General features: G+C 38.4%; 1 protein-coding gene across 2 annotated transcripts in view; it reads left to right on the top strand.

The window, feature by feature from the left end:
- The window catches only part of LOC6047980 (protein sidekick-1), a 360,024-nt gene that overhangs the window by 196,703 nt on the left and 141,410 nt on the right, over positions 1-21,911 (top strand). For both annotated transcript variants that reach the window (XM_038260201.1, XM_038260202.1), the window contains exons 4-5: positions 11,866-12,017; positions 18,510-18,720. In XM_038260201.1, coding sequence (XP_038116129.1) covers positions 11,866-12,017; positions 18,510-18,720 — 363 coding nt within the window. The remainder of the gene's footprint in view (positions 1-11,865; positions 12,018-18,509; positions 18,721-21,911) is intronic.

Below are 21,911 nucleotides of genomic sequence, written 5' to 3'. Positions count from 1 at the left end.
AAGACAATGCTGTAGAGCGAATAATTTGATTAGATTTGATTTGACCAATTTTACCTTTAAATGAGTATCTGAATTCCACTTTACCTGAAATCAACATACGCTTTTTTACATACTCTACTAATGCCTATCATTCGCAGACTATCCATAAAGATGTTTTGAATGAAATTTACAACAGTTGTTCTCGAAACGTTTCACAGAAGAGCGATTTACTATTTTGGACCATTATTTTGTATTTTTTAAATGGCTCAAACTTTGTGGGGGCTCTGAATTTTCTCATCAATTTAATGTCTTCGACAAAGTTGTAGGTATTCTTGAGGAATATTCAGAAATAAATGGCACACGGAAAATTGCCGATTTTTAAATTAATATTTTTTCACAATATATCAAATTTCCAGAATACAATTTTTTAGTTTTTCGAGATGTTCAGATTTGTCTTAGGGGACAAATACCTACAAATTTTGAGCCATAGAGAAGTATGGTCGAAAATTTTGCCCCCGAGTTATGATTTTTGAAAAAAAAAAAAATAAATTTCAACAATAACTTTTTGGACCTAATTTTATTATGTAAAATTTAATTTGCAATCAAAAAGTATTTCACAATTTTTTTTATCTAGTGCCCCGTTTTCAAGATATAGTAACCAAATGTTTGACATCAGAGCAATTCTCTCAGATTTCGAACATTCGATTTTTGTATTTTTATTTTCGATACAAATTTTGCAGCTATTTAAATCGAAATCGACTACACTGAAAAAAATGATACGCTGTAAACAAAATTTGGTGATTTTTAATTTAACTTTTGTCACAAAAACTTGAATTTCAAAAAAACGCTTTTTTATATGTCATCAAGTGCCATCTTTTCTTAAATTTCCAGGTTGTGCTTAAAATCTTGACCGAGTTATGACTTTTTGAATCAATACTATTTTTTTCATAAAATATAAATAAAGGTCGCAAAAAATTTCAACTTTATTTTTCGATGATAAATTAAATTTGCAATCAAAAAGTACTAAGATGAAATTTTGATAAAAAGCGCACCGTTTTCAAGTCAAAACCATTTTAAGGTATCTTTTTTGAAAATAGTCACAGCTTTTCATTTTGTTTTTAAATGAGTGCACATGTTTACCCACTTTTGAAAGTAATATTTTGGAAAAGCTGAGAAAATTCTCTATATTTTGCTTTGTTGAACTTTGTTGATAAGAACCTTCGTTGCTGAGAAATTGCCATGCAAAGGTTTAAAAAAAAGTCTCACCCGAACATCCCCCATTTTCCAACGTCAGTATCTCAGCAACTTATGGTCCGATTTTCAATGTTAAAAAACGAAACTTTCTTGGAATTTTCCGATCCTTTTTGTAAACATTATTTTGAAAAAATAAATAAATCTGGACTTACATTTTAAAACGACGTAATAATGAATGTTTGGCTCATTTGAAGTGATAGTCTTGACTTTAATTTTTGAAAAGTATTGTTTTCGAAAAGATCGCAAAATTTAACAAACGTTTCATGATTTAACATTGAAAATCGAACCATTAGTTGCTCAGATATCGACATTAGAAAATGGTGGGTTGTTTGGGTGAGAATTAGAAAATTTAAATTTTCGTGTTTCTTTTCCATTAAGCCGCTGTCTCTCAGCAATCAGAGGTCCAATCTTCAACGTCTTTAAGATAATTTTATAACAATTTTCTAAACTATTAAAAAAAATATTTTTGGAAACCGTTACTAATGGTCACTACTTTTAAAAATCAAAAAAAACTGCAAATATTTCGCAAAATCATACTTTCCGTGGCTTTATCTTGAAAACGGAGCCCTTTATCAAAAAAACTGTAAAGTTTTTTCGATTGCAAATTTAATTTTGCATTTAGAAATTAAGTCAAATTTGTTGTTGCATTAGGGTAATTCTCCGCCAACTCACACAGCAGTTGCCCCGACCCCTCTTCGATTTGCGTGAAACTTTGTCCTAAGGGGTAACTTTTGTCCCTGATCACGAATCCGAGGTCCGTTTTTTGATATCTCGTGACGGAGGGCGGTACGACCCTTCCATTTTTGAACATGCGAAAAAGAGGTGTTTTCAATAATTTGCAGCCTGAAACGGTGATGAGATAGAAATTTGGTGTCAAAGGGACTTTTATGTAAAATTAGACGCCCGATTTGATGGCGTACTCAGAATTCCGAAAAACGTATTTTCATCGAAAAACACTAAAAGTTTTAAAATTCTCCCATTTTCCGTTACTCGACTGTAAAATTTTGGAACATGTCATTTTATGGGAAATTGAATGTACTTTTCGAATCTACATTGTCCCAGAAGGGTCATTTTTTCATTTAGAACAAAATTTTTCATTTTAAAATTTCGTGTTTTTTCTAACTTTGCAGGGTTATTTTTTAGAGTGTAACAATGTTCTACAAAGTTGTAGAGCAGACAATTACAAAATTTTTGATATATGTACATAAGGGGTTTGCTTATAAACATCACAAGTTATCACGATTTTACGAAAAAAAGTTTTAAAAAAGTTGGTCGTCATCGATCATGGCCGTTCATGGTCACCCGCGACAGACACGGACGACGAAACAAAGAGAAACGCAAAAGTAACTTTTTCAAAACTTTTTTCGTAAAATCGCGATAACTTGTGATGTTTATAAGCAAACCCCTTATGTCTATATATCAAAATTTTTGTAATTGTCTGCTCTACAACTTTGTACAACATTGTTACACTCTAAAAACAACCCTGCAAAGTTAGAAAAACACGAAATTTTAAAATAAAAAATTTTGTTCTAAATGAAAAAATGACCCTTCTGGGACAATGTAGATTCGAAAAGTACATTCAATTTCCCATAAAATGACATGTTCCAAAATTTTTTACAGTCGAGTAACGGAAAATGGGAGAATTTTTAAAACTTTTTCAGTGTTTTTTTCGATGAAAAATACGTTTTTTCGGAATTCTGAGTACGCCATCAAATCGAGCGTCTAATTTTACATAAAAGTCCCTTTGACACCAAATTTCTATCTCATCACCGTTTCAGGCTGCAAATTATTGAAAAACACCTCTTTTTTCGCATGTTCAAAAATGGAAGGGGTCGTACCGCCCCTCCGTCACGAGATATCAAAAAACGGACCTCGAATTCGTGATCAGGGACAAAAGTTACCCCTTAGGACAAAGTTTCACGCAAATCGAAGAGGGGTCGGGGCAACTTTTCCCGATTTCGTGTGAGTTGGTAGAGAATTACCCATTAAATTTTGTATTTTTTTTAAAAAATAACTATTTTTTCAAAAAAATCATAACTCGGCGGCAGATTTTTTGACCATGTTTCTCTATGGCTCAAAAGTTGCGGATTTTTGTCCCCTAAAACATATAAAAAAAATCTCGAAAATCAAAAAATACGTATTTTGGGAAAATGAGTTTTAGTGAAAAAAAAGTAGATAAAAAATCTGCAATTTTTTTCCGTGTACCTATTTTTTTCTCAAATGTCCTCAACAATACCTACAACCTAATATATTTTTTTTTCTTAACTTATTTTTATTAGGTCCTTTTAGGTGCTGTGACCAGGTTGGGACCGAGGATCAGTAAAACAATATATAATAACAAAAAAAAAAACTCCTTAAATTCCAGACTTGGAGATCATGTAACTGACGAGGGTTACTTGGTCCAAGCGGGTCTTGCAGGTCTTGAACCTGCCAATGTACTCGGAGAAAATCCCCCACAGCTCAGCCGAACTGTAGAGTACCTCCCCGGCTTCCTTCTCCGTGGCTCCACCGTCTCGGGGGCCACCTTGGCTGCTTCCTGCGGGACGAGGGCGATCCTTGGATTTTCCGTCCGGAACTGCACCCGGCAGCGGAGGAAACTCCGCCGGCGTAAACGCCGGAACTGCTGGACTCTGCTTCTCCGCCTTCCTTGCCGGCGGTTTCGGTTTCGACGCCTGCTGGCGCCTCCGGATGAAGTCCGCACGCTTGGGGCAGCTGCGGTCCGTGGCTTCGTAGGCTCCAGAGCAGTTGGCACACCGTTTCGGCTCGACTTCTTGGACTTTGCACTCGTCTGTCTTGTGGGGACCCCCACAGTTGTTGCACCTGCCTTTCAGGTGACAGTTCCTGGTTCCATGACCCAGCTGGAAGCAGTTCCTGCACCGGGTCACGTTCGGCCGCTTGTTCCGGTAGGCCTCCCACCGGATGATAGTGCTTGCCACAACTTTCATTGCAGAGAGCTTCTTCAGATTGGTGTATCCCTTGGGGAAGACCACAATGTACGGAGTTTCGTCCACGGTGGACTTTTCCTTCCGCTTGATGATATGCACCTCCAGCGCATCCAGCTTGAGATCCCTCTTCAGAAGGTACTTGACCTCGTCCGGTTTCAGTTCATCAGGAAAACCACGAAGAACCACCCGATGATTTCGTTCGCTCCGCCGATCGTGGGTGTAGAATTCCACTTTCTTCTTCTTGAGTAGCTCTTGCAACTTGTCAAAATCTTTGACAGAGAAGCAGGTCACCTTGGTTCCAAATCGGGTTAGTTTGTAAATCGGATTGAAACCTAATTTACAACTTTCCACTATCGCCACGAGCTTGTAAAAATCCGTGGTGTTCTTCACCACCAAAGGTGGTTGCTTTTGTTTACCTGCCGACTGGCCGGGTGGTGGAACCGCCGGGGCGTCCCCTCCTCCTGCTGGGCTGGCATTGTTGTTGTTTTTGTTATCCGCTAGCGGGCTGAACTTGTTGTTGTTGAGCAGGGTCTTGTCAACTTTTTCTCTTTCGATGCCGATTCCAGCGACCTCACTGGACTTCTTCCGCTTCCGATTCCCGCGGACGGGACTAAAAACTTCCTCCTCGGAGGATTCCTCCACCTCCATCTGTCAAAAACTTCCAAGCACGCGAGATGACAACACGAGCAAAACACGTCTTAATTTGTCGCTGGCTGGCGACTGAGTCTACAACCTAATATCTGATGGGTTCGATTCCTGTCTGGCTCGGCAAAGTCAGATCCCTTAAAGGAGTAAATATGCTCACTGGGAGTACTGACCGGTAAGGGATGAGTTTCGACTAGCGGCGTGCTGGGTTTCCAATCCAGAGGTCGTGAGTTCGATTCTCGTACCGGGATGATGAAGTTTTTAAACTATGCCAAAGACACCAAATTGATCAGAAAATTCACTCAAAAGTTACAGCTGTTTGAATATTTACATACCATTTTTGCATGGACAGCAGCCAAAATTGTATGGAGACTTGTATGGGTGTATCAATGACGCAAAATAGCTTATTTGGTCACAGGGAAGGCCCCCACAAAGTTTAAGTCAAATCAAAAAGTACAAAAAATAAAAATGGTCGAAATCGGCCGATTTCGTAGAGAGTTGCTCAATGGTCCGATTTTACAGTTTACATTCTAAAAGTTCAGAATTATTTTATACATTATCATTTAAGAATAATAGAACTCTTGAAAATATGAATGAAACAAACAATTTTCATTTTTTAATAATTTTCCTTTTTTTAATGATTTTTCACTATTGACCATTCGTTATATTGACCTTTAGTCGCACATCCACTAAAGGAGTTACATACATGTAAATCGGCGAAATTGTCAAGGGTTGGTATGACCATACATTTAAACTTATTTTCAGGGCATTTAAATATACAAAACACTATTAAACCAATCCAATCAAATCAATCAAATAATTGATAATAAGTTCTCCTCGGATACCAGCCCATAGAACCCAAAGCCGTCAATTGTCCAATTTTCACCTTTCACACTGAAACCATTAGGAAAATGACTTAACAAGGCGAGACACACCGACGCACCAAGTGGTCCTCGAACAAAAGTTACATTCTCTCTCTATTTCTCTCCCGGATCGCCCAAACCACTTAGATTTTATGTGCGGGCCTGGTCGCGAGTCGCCTTCCCACCGAAACGGTCGATTAACCTTGATGTTTTAAGGATGTGTGTATTGACGATTAGGCGGAAGGACTTTCGACCCCCGCCATAAACTGTTGCAGTCTGACGTCGTGGTGACTTGTAATAAAATCGTTTCCTTTACTTATCAATTGGTCCCTCACCGTTGGACCTCCTACCGTAGTATCGAGTTGTGGTGTGATGTTTGAGGTTAGGTTACATCTTGTTGCTAAGAAGAGACGTTTTTAAAAAAGTCCATAACAGGTCAGCCTACCCTAGATCCCCCCGAAAAAAAAGAGCGGCAAGTGGCTCCTCGTGTAGAGGAGAGAGCTACATGTTGTAAAGCCGCCTCGTAAGTGGCTGTCAGGATAAGTCCCCTTCAGCCCCGACATCGGAGACTATAAATCAGAGGGCTCGTTTTTTAAGCGGCAGCGGCACGAGGCCATTAAAATCCTCCAAGGCGGCGGGGTCGTGTTGTGGCGCGACGGTTTTCCTCTGCCCTTGGGCTTGGCCAACCAATGCTGACTCGTCGTTGGCCGTCGTGGTCCTTTGGAATGCTGACGCAGAGGCCTCCTTACTCCAGCTATATAGCTATGGATATAGGTGACATCCAATAGTTGGATGATTTAACTACTGAAAGTTGGGCCGTACGATTTAAATCGCGGGTGAAGGCATTAGGCATGGTCTGGATATAGCTCTAGCGCTGCCATGACGGGACTGTTTGGACGGGGAGTTTTGTCGTAATGGTAGATTAATGGGTTTTTGAGTGTTTGATTTGGGGTCGCCACGATTCCCCCGTACACAAGCGTGCATAAATTGCCGGGGAGGACATTCAAGCTGATTGATATTTGAACTGAGCGATAAAATATTGGGACTTGCGAGATTATTTTGTAACTCAAATTTGGGACATGGTGAAAAATGGTCGCGTGACATGAAGATTCAATGTGAAAAACATATTTGAATAGCTTCGAATTTAAGTTTGGAATCGGATATAGATTTAAATATTTCCTGGATTTATAACAAAAGTTTAAGGGCAATCGGTCGAAAACCCTTCAAAATCGTTAATAAATTCAAGACAATGATTAAGTATGCTTCCAAACATTTGCAGCTTTTGTAAAATTGCCAAAAACGTCAAAAATAAAAAAACCTTTTTTAAATCGGCTTTCGTCATGTATCGGAGATCGGTGTAACGAATTTCCATAAAAATGTTGGCCCAATTTGGTCAAAGCAGTACAGAAACTGTTGACTTTTAATTGCTTTTTCTCGACAATTATACAATCAGAACAGAACGAAAGCATAAAATAGCATTACGCGTCTGCACCATGCTGAAGGGGGTTCCACAGTGGTCAATCCAATATTCTTAAACTATTTGATTGCTGTCCGGTACAAACAAAAATATCTAAAAACATAAATTTCGACTGTGCTCCAAGGCTACGCAGGTATACCGATGGATAATATAGCCCCGTTGATGATTTAGATATCCAGGCCATGACTTCCGGGAGTTCATGGATGACCCAAAACAATCCAACATTACGCAGAGTGTCCATCGTGGACCACTGAAGCTATTTGAAGCTACACCGATGGTTGATATAACCATACAGAACCCGTTTATCAGGTAGATATCAAGGCCATGACTTCCGGGAATTCCTGGATGACCCAAAACAATCCAACATGCCACAGGATGTCCATCGTGGTCCACTGAAGCTATCTGAAGCTATACCAATGGTTAATTCACACATATAGACCCCCGTTGATCCGGTAGATATCCAGGCCATGACATCCGGGAGTTCCTGGATGACCCAAAATAATCCAACATGCCGCAGAGTGTCCATCGTGGTCCATGGAATCTACCTGAAGCTAAACCGATTGTTCATATAGCCATGTAGACCCCCGTTGATCAGACAGGTATCCTGGCCAAAACTTCCGGGAGTTCCTGGATGACCCAAAACAATCCAACATGCCACAGGATGTCCATCGTGGTCCACTGAAGCTATCTGAAGCTATACCAATGGTTAATTCACACATATAGACCCCCGTTGATCCGGTAGATATCCAGGCCATGCCATCCGGGAGTTCCTGGATGACCCAAAATAATCCAACATGCCGCAGAGTGTCCATCGTGGTCCACTGAGGCTATCTGAAGCTAAACCGATGGTTAATAAAGTCATATAGACTCCCGCTGATCAGGTAGATATCCAGGCCATAACTTCCAGGAGTTCTTGGATGACCTAGTACATTCTAACAGATCACAAGGTAACCATCGTAGGTCACAGAAGCTACTTGCAATTATTACGATGGTGGATACGCTGGTACAGACCCTTGTTGAACAGGTAGATAATCAGTTCAATAATTCCGGAAGATCTTAGATAACCCAGAACATCCCAACCTGCTGTAAAATATACAGCGTAGGTCACTGAAGCTATTTTGAATAACCTGGAATAACATTATTATTACTAAAAAAATAATACTTTATAAAACTAAAATATACTGAAAACTCTTTTTACGCGAGCTATTCAAAATAGCGCGAAATCTTTTTACGCGAAAAATTCAAAACAGCGCGAACTTTTTTTACGCGAGAACCGAAATTCGCGTAAAAAGAGGTTTGACTGTATTATTAACTGATTACATTTATTTTATTCACTTTAAATTATTTACATTATTACATTGAATCGAATATATTTGTGTGAAAAGGAAAAAAATACTTCAACAACTAATCCTAACTTCAAACTAAAAAACTTAAATTATTGAAATACTCAAAATCATTAGAACGAGTGAACTACGAACTGTATTTCAAGATGAATGCTCCAAGGGTTTTTACTTGTTCCTGGCGAGTTTTGCACCCACGCAGTGTTGTTGTCATCTCGATGAAAATGTTCAAAAGTTCTTGTGGTGAAAACAGGTCACTACTGCCTTCATCCGTTGATGCTGGTTGGTTTTCTCTCGGTTGCTGACTGAAACCTGGAGGTGTTGTATTCTCTGCAACTTTTTGCCGCTGATTCAACGGCAATAGCTGCAGATTTGGAACCACTCGAACAGATTCCGCTCCTGGTGACGTCAAAGCAGGAAAAATCCTCGTCCGTGAATGCTGCTGGTGTTTTGCGGCGATTTGGTTGGTGCCTCGTCGTCGCTTGCTGCCGAATTTTCACAAACTCAGCTTGGTTTGGGCAGCTCCGATTTTGGTCTAATGGTCGCCACCGCAATTGAAGCATTTGGCTTGGATGTTCTCGTTGATTGTGTTGCAAGCTTGAGTTTTGTGCTCACCACCTCACCGCAGGTTGCACAACGACTCTTGATGAAACAGTTCCTTCCACCATGCCCAAACTGCAAGCAGTTCGAACATTGTGTCACGTCACGGTGCACTGGACGTTCCCAAGTCACGATGATGTTGAAAATTGCCCGAACTGCTTTTAGCTCAGACGGCGTTGTCGATCCTTTCGCGAAATGAACCAGGTTCAGTTGATCACGATACTTGATGTCCTTGTTGTGCCTCGTCATCTTGAAAACTTCGATCAAGTTCAACTTAAGAGATTTGAGCTCTTCTTTCAGCGCACTCACATCCATGTCGTACAGGCCTTGGAGGACCTGTTTCATGGGACGTTTACCTGGATCGTCATGGCTGGCATGGCATCTTTGTGGTGTTCAGGAAATACCGAACGTAGTTGTAATCCTTTCTGCTAGGTATCAGAATTTTGAGTCCATCAGCACAAAAGCGAATGGAAGCTCGTAATGCGCCAGATTTGATAAGCCACTTTCACACCGAATCCAATGACGATGTTTTCACAAAAATTGGTTCTTCTTTCTCGCTCACGTCCACAGGCAGGGTAGCGAACTGGTTTTCAGACGAATCTTGAGCGTCCTTGCTCAAACTGCCTGGCTTTGCAGGTAGCGCTTCGGCATTCTCTAGCTTCTTCAAATCTGCCGATCCTGCTGGTGAGGACCACCACTTTTTCTTGCCGTGAGTCATTTTTACACTTTTTAGCACTTTGCAGGAGCTAATATTGAGGAGCACCTCTCTCGTTGTTGGTCCCCAAAGGAACGAAGGGGGTAATTTTTCTTTCGATCCTGAGGTATTTAATAAAAACCGAAAACTATGAGCATTGTTGTCACCCTTCATATGAAAGAAGTTTCAATCTGATCGTGCTATCATAACACACCCTGAAAATTGCTGTGAGTGCGACAAAGAGCAAAGGAATTTCAGGTCAGAACGTGTTTGACACACGTACATGCCTGGCTATTGTAAACCATTTCAATCATAACTTGGGACTCCGGCAGCCAAATTCATCCAAACAAAACCTGTTTGTTATTGTTTACATTTTTTTCTGTTTATTCAAGGTCAAACATTGAAACGCGTTTTTTTCGGAACTTCAAGATAGCACGACAATGCCGAATTGATTAAATTGGCTCCGCAAATAATTTCTTCTGAGTGCAGCATGCATGCACAATTTTGCAATTAAATTCCTCACCAGTCATCATAAATGTTGCATGCACTGCGCTCACGGCGCATCCAGTAATCAAGAGGAATGTTAAAAGCGGCAGCCAGCTTCTCGCCAACGCAATGCAATCAAAAACTAAACCACCAATCAACGGCCGCGCAACGGTGCACCCCCCAAAGCCGTTCCATTCATTGACCATCGCGCGAGAGCTCATAAATCGCTTCAGCCTCGTAGAATGAACCGGAAATTGCAACCGGAAGGTTCCATTTGTACGCTTGGACTCTCCATTCGTGCGTCCGTCGACTTCTAATCCGCGGGACGCCAAAGCCAAACCGCTGTAAATATTGATATCCCAATCCACGTGGCTGCTCCTGCTGCAGCAATCACACGGGTCATCAATTGTGCCAACGAGAACCAAACCGAACCCCGGGTACGATAATAACTCGTAATTCACTCGATTGGAAATGTGTCGGGAATGCAAGCGTTTCTGGACGACTTCAAGGCAGCCCGAATTCCCTGGTCCTAACCGTGCTCAAACAGCTGAGTGGTTCCAGTCAGTGACTAGGCGAGTTGCCTTGCTGCCATGCTGGTGAATTTCTGGTAGTTTGGCCGGTTTGAGCATAGTTTGCCACGTGGGAATGTTTAGAACCGGCATTGGGAGGAATTTTGAGAAATTGTTACATGTTGTTAAGGAACCATCCATAAACCACGTGGAGACTTTAGGGAGGGGGGGGGGGACAGTAAGTGTCCACGTGGTTTGTGGATGGTCCCTAACCTTCAAATTCCTATTCATAATTTGAGCAACTTTTTTTTGGGTTCACCTTTTTAATGGTCCTCAAGTTATGTCAGATTATCTCAAAGTCATCCCACCGCACAGTTTCCCCACCCTCACCCCTTTGGATTTGAAATTGCAACGAGAGCACGTGCGTGCAAGCCGTTTATCGCTTTCACATGCCAAAGGATTCCGATTGATTACATTTTACGTAATCGAAGCGGCGCTCAATTCGTGCCACCATTTTGATGCCATAAATATCTGAATGCATCGTATCAATCACTATTGATCGCTACCCCTGAGCGTGGACGAACCAGAACTGGAAAGTACTTTGAAAATGGAATATTCTATTTGAATTCAATTTATTTAAGGTTATCAAAAAGTTAAGAAAGCTTCAAAAACGCCAACGAGCTTGAATCTAATTTATCTTCCCAACTTCCTAAATCAATCTTATACTTGCTTATTGACTTATATGGAACTGAGTTTAAGTTCGCCAACAATTTCCGCTGTCTGGGATGGATGACGGCATACGTAATTGTACTGGGTCCCGCTGAGATCTGCTTAAAACTTCGAGGCACGTCCACGGATGGGATTATCGTTACGTAAAATTTCAAATTAGCTTCATGCCATATTGAATTGATCCGTTTTTTGCTCTTCTTTCGAGAGGTTTGGCTTGATTGGTTGAAGGTTAAACTAAAGTTAAAAAAAAAAATACTCACCAAATATAATCTTGCACTTTTTTCACAAAATTTAACTCGTTTTCTACCTTCTCCTCTCTCTCTCTCTCTCTCTCTCTCTTTCAGTGCTAAACCTCATCAACGGTGAGGTGCAATCCTACTGGGAACAACCCTACTCGCAGCCCTACTTTGACAACAGTACCAAGCGGGAAGTGACCGCCACCGTAGGGCAGTCAGCGCTGCTGCACTGCCGGGTGCGGAATCTAGGCGATCGAGCGGTGAGTTCACTGAATTAAAAAAAACTATCCTCATTATGGGCGACATCGGGACAGACAAAAATGCAAAAAATTATATGAACCAACCTCACCCCTGATAATGGTACTGTCATTAAAAAATCTTTATCCTTCTCCATCAGGTTTTGATTTTTTAATTTGTTTTGCTAACATTTGGTAATAAGTTATTTTTATCGAAATACAGTACAGGATGATATTGATTTAGGGATTTGTTTTGATAGAAAAATTAGAATAATATGGTGGAATTTTATGAACTATATATTGGGATGAAAAGTCTAGAAATAATTTCAGTCTTTACAAATATTTATAAAACAAAACACTAGAATGATTTTTGAGAATGTCCTGTAAACTCACTCCAAGGCCTTATTTTACCTCTACTGACGATTTACAAATTTCTACAAAATACAGTATGTAAAAAAAGTATTTACACCCCTTGGGCACTATGCACATTTTGTGATGAAACATGTAAAAAATTTAAAGTTTGACAGGAACCTAGTACTACGTTTTGTTCAGAAACTCATGCCAAATTTTTTGCTACAAAAAGCTCATGAAAAGATGATTTCTATAAAAAGTTATATAAAAAATACCATTACGAAAATAAAAAAGGTGCAAAAAAAGTTTGTACACCTTTCGAAAAATTAACATAAATAATGTTATTTGTTGACAAATCACCATAAATCCAGTCTCCCAACTCCAAATAGGCATCCTTGACTGATTAAAAAAATAATTTGGATTGAATATAAAGTTTACTAACTACTTAGTATAAAAGTTTATATAACTCTGGAAATTCTATATAAAACTTATCTAAACTTAATTTTGCAAACTTTCAATTTAACTAAATGTCAATATATTACCATAGAATTGCTAAATAAACATTCTGGAGTGGGTATAACATCGTTTTGGGGGTCTTTGTATCGATAGAATAGATTTTTCGTTGGAATTTCGTACCAACCCGGAATTACGTCGTCGGAAAATCCGCCGGCATCTGAATCGGTCCACAATTCACAAGTCAACCTATGTGGCATCAGAAAGGGCATAAAATTTCCGATCTTTTGATACCCATACATCCAGGTTTTCTATAAAACCCACGTTTTTAAATACCTAAGCAAAAACGTTGTTATGGTTTCGTTTGAGCAACCTGCCAAAAATGTATGGAATTTCGTAATTTTTGTTCTCGTGGATCAAATTTACTTTTTGCCCAGGTATTTAAAAACGTAGGTTTTAAAGAAAACCTAGATGTATGGGTATCAAAAGATCGGAAATTTTATGCCCTTTCCGATTCCACATAGGTTGACTTGTGAATCGTGAACCAGTTCGGATGCCGGCGGATTTTCCTACGACGTAAATCCGGGTTGGTACGAAATTCCAACGAAAAATCTATTCCATCGATACAAAGACCCCCAAAACGGTGTTATACCCACTCCAAAATGTTTATTTAGCAATTCTATGGTAATATATGAACATTTAGTTGAATTTAAAGTTTGCAAAATTAAGTTTAGATAAGTTTTATATAGAATTTCCAGAGTTATATAAACTTTTATACTAAGTAGTTAGTAAACTTTATATTCAATCCAAATTATTTTTTTAATCAGTCAAGGATGCCTATTTGGAGTTGAGAGACTGGATTTATGGTGATTTGTCAACAAATAACATTATTTATGTTAATTTTTCGAAAGGTGTACAAACTTTTTTTGCACCTTTTTTATTTTCGTAATAGTATTTGTTAAATAACTTTTTATAGAAATCATCTTTTCATGAGCTTTTTGTAGCAAAATGTTTGGCATGAGTTTCTGAATAAAACGTAGTACTAGGTTCCTGTCAAACTTTAATTTTTTTACATGTTTCATCACAAAATGTGCATAGTGCCCAAGGGGTGTAAATACTTTTTTTACATACTGTAAATAACTAAAGGATGCATAAATAAGTTTGTAATACTGTGTATAATAACGGAACTTTGTGCATGCCAGTGTATTTGACCTGTAAACATGAATACCTTCGTGGTTCCCAAGTTCATGAACATAATTTACGATTTCGAAAATTTACTTTTATCCGTGTAGGAGCGATTGAACAAAGATTCAAAGCAAGGGTCCTGATTGCTCAAAATCAACCACTCCATTCGCGAGCACAAATAGTAGGCGACGCGATACTGCCCTGATGAATTCCTACCGTTTGTCACTCTATCACCATTCGCTCCCGAACGCTCTCTTTTCTACTCTTCTCTCTCTCTCTGATCGGCTCAGTCTCCGAACGGCTCAGACATGCCGATCGTCTCCGATCACTCTGAACTGAAAACATTTTTTCTCTGATGCGCTGCGTTATACTCATTGATTTGGGTTGCCTAAAATCAATGTTATCAATTAAATTGTGCATTTATTTTGATTTCATAACATTATAGACACCATTCAAAGAAACTTCGACCAAGAAAAAATCAAATTGATGGCAAACTGAGGGCGTGAAGACAAAATGACTTCCGCGCTGGCATTTTGTGAGAGTGGCTCTTCGCTGAGCATGGTAGTGTGTGAGTGTCGTCGAGCGACGGAGTAGGCAAATATTTTTGCGATGTATTTGTTCGCTGAGTGAACAGTTCGGGCCACTCGCTGGCTGCTTGCGAGACTCATTCGCTCATGAATGCTAGCGGATTGGAATAGGCGACGAATGGATAGGCGATGAGTGAGTGGTTTCTGTTCATTGAACCGAAAATCAGGACCCTTGATTCAAAGTTTCCAAAAGTAATTCCCATGTAAACTTGAACCCGCTTAAAGGCTAGTACGCAGATCGGAAGAAAAGGGGTCAAGAAACAGCTTTTCGAACAGCAGAACGATTCCTTCCGAAGTGCATACACCGCTTAACACAAGTAAGTTTTAAAATAAATGAGCTGATCGTCGAAATGACGATGTCATGCCAACTTGTAGTACGTTGCTTTTTGACGTTCCGAGAACATCGTGTTGTTATGTTTGAGTGAGCATTCTTTTATGATTTTACGCAAAAATTTGAATTTTTAGATCCCCTCCCCCCTCGTAACAAAATTTCCATACAAATTTTGTCATACCATGATTTGCCTGCAATGAAAATATCACAGATCGATTTCTTGTGATTTTCTACTTAAAATAACATACTTTAAAACTATAGGAAACTACATCAATTCAAGATATTGAAGATAACACATAAAAAAGGGGGTAGAGGGGAAAAATGGGCCCTTATCGTCGTTTGTCGTTTATGGAAACGCCACCAATAAATTCCTCGTGATTTTCTACAAATAATATACTTTCAAACTTTTAAAACAACGAAAAATAAAGATATTGCCGCAAATGATAATGTCACAAATCGATTCTTCGTGATTTTCTACATTAAATAAAATACTTTAAAACTGTAGGAAACCACACCAATTTAAGATATTAGAGAAAAACAAATAAAAAAGGGGTAAATGGGGCAAAATGGACCCTTGCCGTCATTTGCCGCCAAAGAGAGTATCACCATTCGATTTCTCGTGAATTTTTTACATTAAACAAGATACTTTAGAAGTGCGGCAAACTACGGCAGTAGAAAATATTCGAGAAAAACACCCCAAAAAACGTTGAATGAGCAGTTCTCTCAGGTTTCGGTAATTCGATTTTTTTTTTGTACTTTTTAATCCGACTGAAACTTTTTAAGTGCCTTTTGTATGCCCAAAGAAGCCATTTTGCATCATTAGTTTGCCTATATAATTTTCCATACAAATTTGGTAGCTGTTCATACAAAAATGATGTATGAAAATTCAAAAATCTGTATCTTTTGAAGGATTTTTTTGATCGATTTGGTGTCTTCGGCAAAGTTGTAGGTATGGATATGGACTACACTGAAAAAAAATGATTCACGGTAACAAATTTTTTGATGATTTTTTATTTTACTTTTTGTCACTAAAACTTGATTTGCAAAAAAACACTATTTTTTTATATGTTTTAGAGGACCATAAGCTAAAATTTCAGAAATTTCCAGGTTGTGCATAAAATCTTTGACCGAGTTATGAATTTTTTAAATCAATACTAATTTATTTTAAAAATCGAAATATTGATAGCAAAAATTTTTCAATTTCATTTTTCGATGTACAATCAAATTTGCAATCAAAAAGTACTTCAGTGAAATTTTGATAAAGTCGACCGTTTTAAAAAAAAAGCCATTTTTAAATAACTTTCTTTGAAAATAGTCGCAGTTTTTCATTTTTTTTAATTTGTGCACATGTTTGCCCATCTTTAAAATTTTTTTTTGAAAAGCTGAAAAAAATCTCTATATTTTGCATTTTTAAATTTTGTTGATACGACCCTTAGTTGCTGAGATATTACCATGCAAAGATTTAAAAAGTAGTAAAATTGATGTTTTCTAAGTCTCAACCAAACAACCCACAGTTTTCTAATGTCGATATCTCAGCAACTATTGGTCTGATTTACAATGTCAAAATATAAAACAATAATAAAATTTTCCGATCTTTTCGAAAAAAATATCTTCAAAATTTTTAAATTAAGACTTATATTTAAAAAGCCATAATATTGAATATTTGGCCATTTTGAAATGTTAGTCTTGATTAAATTTTTTTGAAAATATTGTTTTAGAAGAGATCGTAAAATTTCACGAATGTTTCATAGTTTTACATTGTTAATCGGACCATTAGTTGCCGAGATATCGATGTTAGAAAATGGTGGGTTGTTTGGGTGAGACTTGGAAATCATAAATTTTCATGTTTTTAAACCTTTGCATGGCAATATCTCAGCAACTGAGGGTCGTATGAACAAAGTTCAAAAAAGTATAGTAAAGAGAATTTTCTCTGCTTTTCAAAATTTTTTTTTTTAAAGTGGGCAAACATATTTAAAAAGAATTAAAAAGTGCCAAAAAAGTCACCTAAAAACTAAAAAAAACGGTGTACTTTATCAAAATTTCACCCAAGTACTTTTTTATTGAAATTTTGATATTACATCAATAAATTAAGTGGACAAATTTTTGCGACCAATATTTCGATTTTTTGAAAAATCAGTATTGATTAAAACATTCATAACTCGGTCGAAGATTTTTTGTACAACCTGAAAATTTCTGAAAAGTTGGTATATAAAAAATAAGAACAAATAAAAATAGTGTTTTTTGCAAATCAAGATTTAGTGATGAAAGGTTAAATAAAAATCACCAGGTTTTTTTTAACGTGTATCATTTTTTTCCGATGTAGTACGTATCCATACCTACAACTTTGCCGAAAACACCAAATCGATCAAAAAACTCCTTCAAAAGATACAGATTTTTGAATTTTCATACATCACTTTTGTATGGACAGCTGCCAAATTTGTATGGAAAATTAAATGGACAAACTTACGATACAAAAGGGGTTCTTTGGGCATACCGAAGGTACCAAAAATGTTTCTAATCTAATCTAATCTAATCGAACACAAGCGCAGCCAGTCCGAAGAAAGCATCCGGGAAGAACTTATGGTTAGATTACGCCTTGAGTTCTTTCTTGATTAACCGCAAGAGACAGATTCTATGAACGGAACCCACATTTCATGGAATCATCAGGGGAAGAAGAAGAAGTGAGGACATACCGTACCAACCACTTCGAGTTATTTATAGAATATGGTGTGTGGTGTGTGTAGGGGAATCGTTGGGAGAGGGATTGTTGTATTATTTAGTAAATGACCTTGTGACATTATTTCACCACTACGGATTAATTCACTTAAGGGGTGTTAACCCCTCGGTGGCCGAGTGGCTAGAGCATCTGATTACCAATCCAAAGGTGTGAGTTCGAATTCCACCTGATTCCATGCGTTTTTTGTTCATTTTCAAAGTTCAATTATAGTCAAATAATTTCAAGGAGACCGGTCGGGAATCGAACCCGGAACCTGGCAGCGCTAGTCCGAGAGAATGATGGTCTCGAGTCGAGAGAATAGTGATACCATTCACGGACGCAGAGAACACAGCTCGAGATGGGCGATAGAACTATTCTCTCGAGGTTCATTTGCAAAAAAAGTTCATCCGTCAAACAAAAAACCAAAAGTGTCGACAACGGGAATCGAACCAGAGACCTTTGACAAACCAATCCAATGACTTAGCTGCCTCGGCCACCACAGCTTGGTGACCAAGGAGAATTCAGAAGTCGATGTATGACACTTGTTGGAGATTTATTGATTCAACTAACGAATGAACTCATTTGTTATGATGGTGTGAGTTGGTACCATTATTCTATCGATTTTGGCACTGAGCCCTCAATAAATTTTGAGAGAACGATTATCTCGACTCTGAATTTTGGGTGTAGCCATTAAGCCACGGGCCGGTCCATAAGGTACCAAAAATGTTTCAGTAAAGTTAAGTTATAATTGCTCAACCAGTTTTTTGTTTGTTTGAAATATGTAGTTACTATTTGTTTAGAAGTATTCTACCCTTAATGTGACAACTTTTGCTAGCCAAACGTGTAATTTAATCTTCTGCCGCTTCTTTATCTCTTTTCACGCAAAAACCCAGGTGTCCTGGATCCGGAAGCGCGACCTGCACATCCTGACCGTCGGCATCCTGACGTACACGAACGACCAGCGGTTCCAGTCGCTGCACACCGAGGGCGGCGACGAGTGGACGCTGCGGATTACTTCGCCCCAGCCCCGGGACTCGGGCACGTACGAGTGCCAAGTGTCGACGGAGCCCAAAATTTCCCAAGCCTTTCGGCTCAGCGTCGTGGGTAAGTACGTGTGTGTGTGTGTGTGAGGGTGAGACACGACACCCAAATTAAATGCTCACGACCTCCTGCCCCCCCAATGTAGGTCGTTTGAACACGTGGTGTTCAAGGTTGAACAAACAGGATAGAACCTGGCCAGACCGAATGAAGGGGGTTTGTTGGATGTCTGTTGATTTTGAGTCTGTTTGCGGTAAAGGTGACGAGTTACCGGTGGATTTGCTACGTGACTCTTTGTGTTAGACAACGTTCGTTTGCTTCGATAGAATGAGTTCAGGAAAGTTCTTTCATGGGTAATTTGTAAAGCAGATTTTAGTTTGATTTTTGGTGAATGAAATCAACCTCGATTTTCTTTAAATTCCCACGACGGTAATAGAAAAATGAGGAATTTGGCGAAATCCAATAATTTGCATAGTTGTTAACCTGAAAATTATGAAAATCTCGGTTTAACTCTGGATTGGAAGGGATAAAATTGGACTTTAAAGCTGATATCGTTGAAGAACAACCCGTTCCTGCTGACTGCACAAGTTCACCCTTAATGAACCAATTATCAGCTGCTGGTGTGCTGTGAGCGTGAAACATTCATGAAATCCAATAAAGAAAATTCTTCCGCGAATTCGTTCAACCTGCCAGTCCACCACCCACGCCAGTTATACACGTCCAGGTTGAATCACGCGATTCCGGATTCGGCTGACCCCCGCCTTATGGCGATTAATCACGCCGCACGGAATATCGATTTCTGCCATGGCGGCTAAAACAAACACACAAACAACAATCCGGGCCGATAGAACCAAAAATAATCACCACTCAATCGGTTCCAATTACTTAACGGAATGGGTGACCATAATGGGGCGGTGGGGATTTCGTTTTTGGGAGGGAGGTGGATTTATTATTCTTTGAGGATTTAATTAGTGACATTTTTGTACGGGGTGGCAAATATATCAATTTTGATGGCGATACAATGGTAACCCTATCTGGAGTATCAACTTTCATTCAATCGTTAAAAGCTATTTATAACCTACAAATTGACCTTTTATTATCACTGTCTTCCTCCTTCGAGGTAAATGTGTCAGAAATTATAAGACAAACCGTTTCTACCCTCCGTTTCGTCAAGAATATAATCGATTGAAAATTCAACACACATCTTTCACGCGATAATGTGACAGAAAACGGACAATTATCCGGAAATAGAAATCATTTCGGGTACGCTATTTAAGGAACACCAAAATGATTTGCCCTTATTTATGACCCAATCCCGTCGATGGGTGAAGGGATGATGAACCCGTAATTTATGTGTTTATTTTTCCCTGTTGACCAACAAATTACCGTGACCGCGGTGAAAGGTGTGTTTATGTTTGCACAACCTGGCGTGTATGGGTGTGTGTGAAGAACAATAACAAAAGATTTGTGTATTTGTTTTGGGAACCACAAAAGGGCATTACTCATATGTTAATCCCGGCGTAATTAGCACCGGTTGAATGACTTTTGCTTGTGGGGGACGGTGAAAGTAAAAAAAAAATCAAATTATTCGCTCTACAGCATTGCCTTGGCGTTCCCGATTACGGGATTCCTACTCGAAACTTGATGTCCGAAGGCTTGATTGTTGAGGCAATTGAAAACCTCTTTTTACACCTAAGCTTCCATCCACCCCGGGATTTGAACTGACGACCTTTGGATTGTGAGTCCAACTGCCTACCAGCGACTCCACCGGGACAGGACCCAGGGAGACGACTCCTACACCTGGATTGAGCTATCGACCTAACCTCTAGCTAAGACCGGGGCCAACATTTACTTCCCCATCCGACGGAAAGCGTGATCAGACAAATCTCGTCTCAAAATTTGCCACCGGGACCTTCTGGGATCGAACCCAGGCCGACTGGGTGAGAGGCAATCACGCTTACCCCTACACCACGGCCCCAGCTGAAAGTACATGATAGTAATTGTTTTAACTGTTGGTTGAAGTGTGCAAAACGGTGCTTTATGGGGAGAGGGGGTAATATGCACCCCCTGCTGGAAGACCCTGGAAGAATAATCCGGGAAAAAATCATAGAAATTGGAAGCTTAACATTGCAAAACTATGCTGGAAAAATTTGAGCACCGTTGGATAAAAACAGCTAAAGTTATTTGCAAAACATTAAAATGTTGTGTTTTGATCTTATTTTTATTGAACTTTCAATATGATTTTTGGACAATATAAAAAGCGTTTATTGATATTGAGAGTGTTGATTTATATATTTTTTGCTATAATCCTCATTTTTATTGTATAGATGAGTCCAAAAACATCAAAAAATGCATTTTATTTTATTTTTATTTTTTTTTTTTTTTGGGAAAACCGCTGTGATACTCCTCACGGCGTGTTTTCTAGAACAACCAGATCAGGAAAAAATAGTCATCGCTTCTTTCAAATGTGTCTTATAGGAAATTTTCTCAGCTTTCCAATACTTCTAAGAGCGAAATGTTACATCGAGAAATTTCTGAGATATCTTTATTTTAAGTTTTTTGTTTAAAAATTCTTCATCATTTATTGAAAACTTTTTTTAAACCATTCAGAAAATTAGTCAAATGATGCGTTTTATGTGTCATTTACTCATCAAAATAGGCAAAATAAGACAAGAAACAAATTTGTAGAATGTTGCAAATCGCTAAACATTTTTAAAATTATATTTTAACTGAGTTTTGAACTTATGGAGTTTATTCAGTAATTAGAATTATAAAACCGTTTTAAAATGAAATTCTACTACAATTTATAGATTATTACATAATTTTGTAAACATATATCACTTGTCTGCTCTAATTTGGCTGATATCACATTTTTTTTACAGGTGTGAGATTGTTATTGCATTTTTATGAATAAATATGATATTTCCTTTGTTTAAGGAAATATCTCCAGGATTTAACCATTAACCAGTAACATGGATACAAAACATGATTTAAAATCGGAAATGTACTACAAATTACTTTTTTCTGTCTAATGTATCATTTAAAATTTTGTGTTTCAACTGAGAATGTTGAAAACACCTTCATAAACATTTTTTGATTGAAACAAAAATAAAATATTAATTTTAACAAAAAATCAAACAGAAGCTATTTGAAAAAAACTCAAGAAACTTGTTAAACGTTTTTAAAACAGATAAGACATCTAAAACATTGCTGATTTCTTGATCAATTCATAATAAAAAAAAAACGTAAAAACCTTT

This window comes from Culex quinquefasciatus, chromosome 3 (assembly GCF_015732765.1).
Source record: "Culex quinquefasciatus strain JHB chromosome 3, VPISU_Cqui_1.0_pri_paternal, whole genome shotgun sequence".
NCBI classification, from domain to species: Eukaryota; Metazoa; Arthropoda; class Insecta; order Diptera; family Culicidae; genus Culex; species Culex quinquefasciatus.
This window is presented reverse-complemented; position numbering and strand designations above follow the sequence as displayed.